The following is a 1,981-nucleotide window of genomic DNA, read 5'->3' as shown; positions in this document are numbered from 1 at the left end:
GCTAAGAGAAATTCATCAAGAATGGTGACACTTGCTGTGCTTGATAGAAATCATTTTTTGGAGTACTATGGGAACAGAAGTATTGAGGATAGAAATCACGCCTGCACCATGATGTTTAATACACTCAATCAGAGCTCTTATGACTCAGAGTGTAATCAGGATGGACAGGATTTTTTGAGACGAGTTCCATGTCCAAAGAATCAGCTGTGCCCCGATGAGGATTTACGCTGGAACGTAATAAAAAATCACCAGTTCACCTACGTTATTCAAGATCTTCTCCAACCGAGATTTTGGTACATGAGTTTTGTCTCTTGCTATCGCAACACTAAAACGTGCCAGTGGGAATGGTTCAATGAGAGCCTGGACATTGATTATGATATTTGGCTGGTCAATGGAAATCCAAATAACAGTGGATTCAATAGTTTGACGTATCAATTCTCGTACGATCGACAGAATACGATCGAACTCTATTTATTATTTTTCCTCTGTTACATTATCCTGGTACCGCTACAACTGTACGCAGTGCGACTGCAGAGACATCCTGTTACCAGATTATTTACTGCTAGTTTATTGCTGGAGTTTATAGCCATTTGTTTAATTCTCATACACGTTTTGAAATTTGCACTTGATGGTGTTGGATATGAGCAGCTGGAAGTTGCTGGTGATATTTTTGATATTCTGTCGAGAACAACATTCATGTTACTTCTTCTCTTGCTCGCCAAAGGCTGGGCTGTTACGAGAATCGAATTGACGTGGAAACCACTTGTATTTCTTATATGGTTTTGCTACGGTGTTGTACATATTTTGCTCTACGTCTGGAACATGACTGAAGTGGATATCGTGGAGGACATAGACGAGTACCAAACCTGGCCAGGATGGTTCATCCTTCTATTTCGTAGTGTCATCATGATTTGGTTCTTGTTCGAACTTCGTAATACAATGACGTACGAGCACAATACCCAGAAATTAAATTTTTTACTTCACTTCGGAGCATCTGCACTCGTGTGGTTCATATACTTGCCAATTATTGCCCTCATTGCATTGCAAATAAGTGCACTGTGGAGGTTTAAACTTCTGCTTGGTAAGTTTAGTTTCACAAAACTGTTGAATAGTTATCTGTTGCTCGAGAAACTCTATTTATTTAACGAAATGTACCTCTGACTTTCAGGAATAACTTATTCTGCGGATTGTTACGCTTATTGTGTCATGGCTCATTTACTGTGGCCAACAAGAAGTGAACAGTATTTTCTACTGGCACAAGGTACTGATAATGGTGATGAACTCGATGAGTTTAACGAGGCACCACATGTATTGAATAATTATGTGGAACCAGAACTCAATAAAATAATAGCTTAATTAAAAATCATTGGAGAATGATACTAATACGAATGATACTAAGAGTGAAGACACCAATTTTATTGTCCATAACTCCTAAATTTCATTGAGGACGACTCCACAGCAGAATACAATGGAAATATTGAACAAAAAAAAATGTACCATATCGACATTTTCATTGAAGAAATCGTCTTTATATCTTTAAATCGTTCCATAATTTGAAAGTTAATCTCAGATATTTTCGATAGAAAAGTTTCTTATTACCATAATTACTCATTTTTCCTCTATGATTTAAATATTCATTCTCAAAAGACGAGTCTGTTCTATAATTCGTTCGCATAAATTGAAAAATGATTTTTCTCATTATCAGCTGTTGAAGATTGGTGTTTTCACAGTGATCAAATTAGAAAGAAATTTTAATAATAATGAAAGAGAAGAAAAATCAGTGTGATGTAACTTTGCCAAAACTTCTTAACCTAAAGGGATGAATACTCTTACTCATGAATAGTCGACAGAGTTCGTACGAATTGAGACTGAAGTACCTCTGCATATTCATCAATCTATATAAGTCTCTTTTCCCTGTTTCATGAATAATCCTTTCATGCAACGCCTTTTAAAAAATTGAGAGATTCTATCGAGAGTAAAG

The 1,981-nt window shown here is 36.2% G+C and overlaps 1 protein-coding gene across 1 annotated transcript in view; it reads left to right on the top strand.

Moving 5' to 3' along the window:
* LOC105264741 (transmembrane protein 145) overlaps nt 1–1,492 on the top strand; it is a 4,576-nt gene extending 3,084 nt beyond the window's left edge. The window contains exons 2-3 of the mRNA XM_011301823.1: nt 7–1,081; nt 1,169–1,492. Coding sequence (XP_011300125.1) covers nt 7–1,081; nt 1,169–1,356 — 1,263 coding nt within the window. The 3' untranslated portion in view covers nt 1,357–1,492. The remainder of the gene's footprint in view (nt 1–6; nt 1,082–1,168) is intronic.
* The last annotated feature ends 489 nt before the right edge of the window (nt 1,493–1,981 follow it).

The sequence above is a fragment of the Fopius arisanus genome, unplaced genomic scaffold (assembly GCF_000806365.1).
Source record: "Fopius arisanus strain USDA-PBARC FA_bdor unplaced genomic scaffold, ASM80636v1 scaffold00024, whole genome shotgun sequence".
Lineage (NCBI taxonomy): Eukaryota > Metazoa > Arthropoda > Insecta > Hymenoptera > Braconidae > Fopius > Fopius arisanus.
This window is presented reverse-complemented; position numbering and strand designations above follow the sequence as displayed.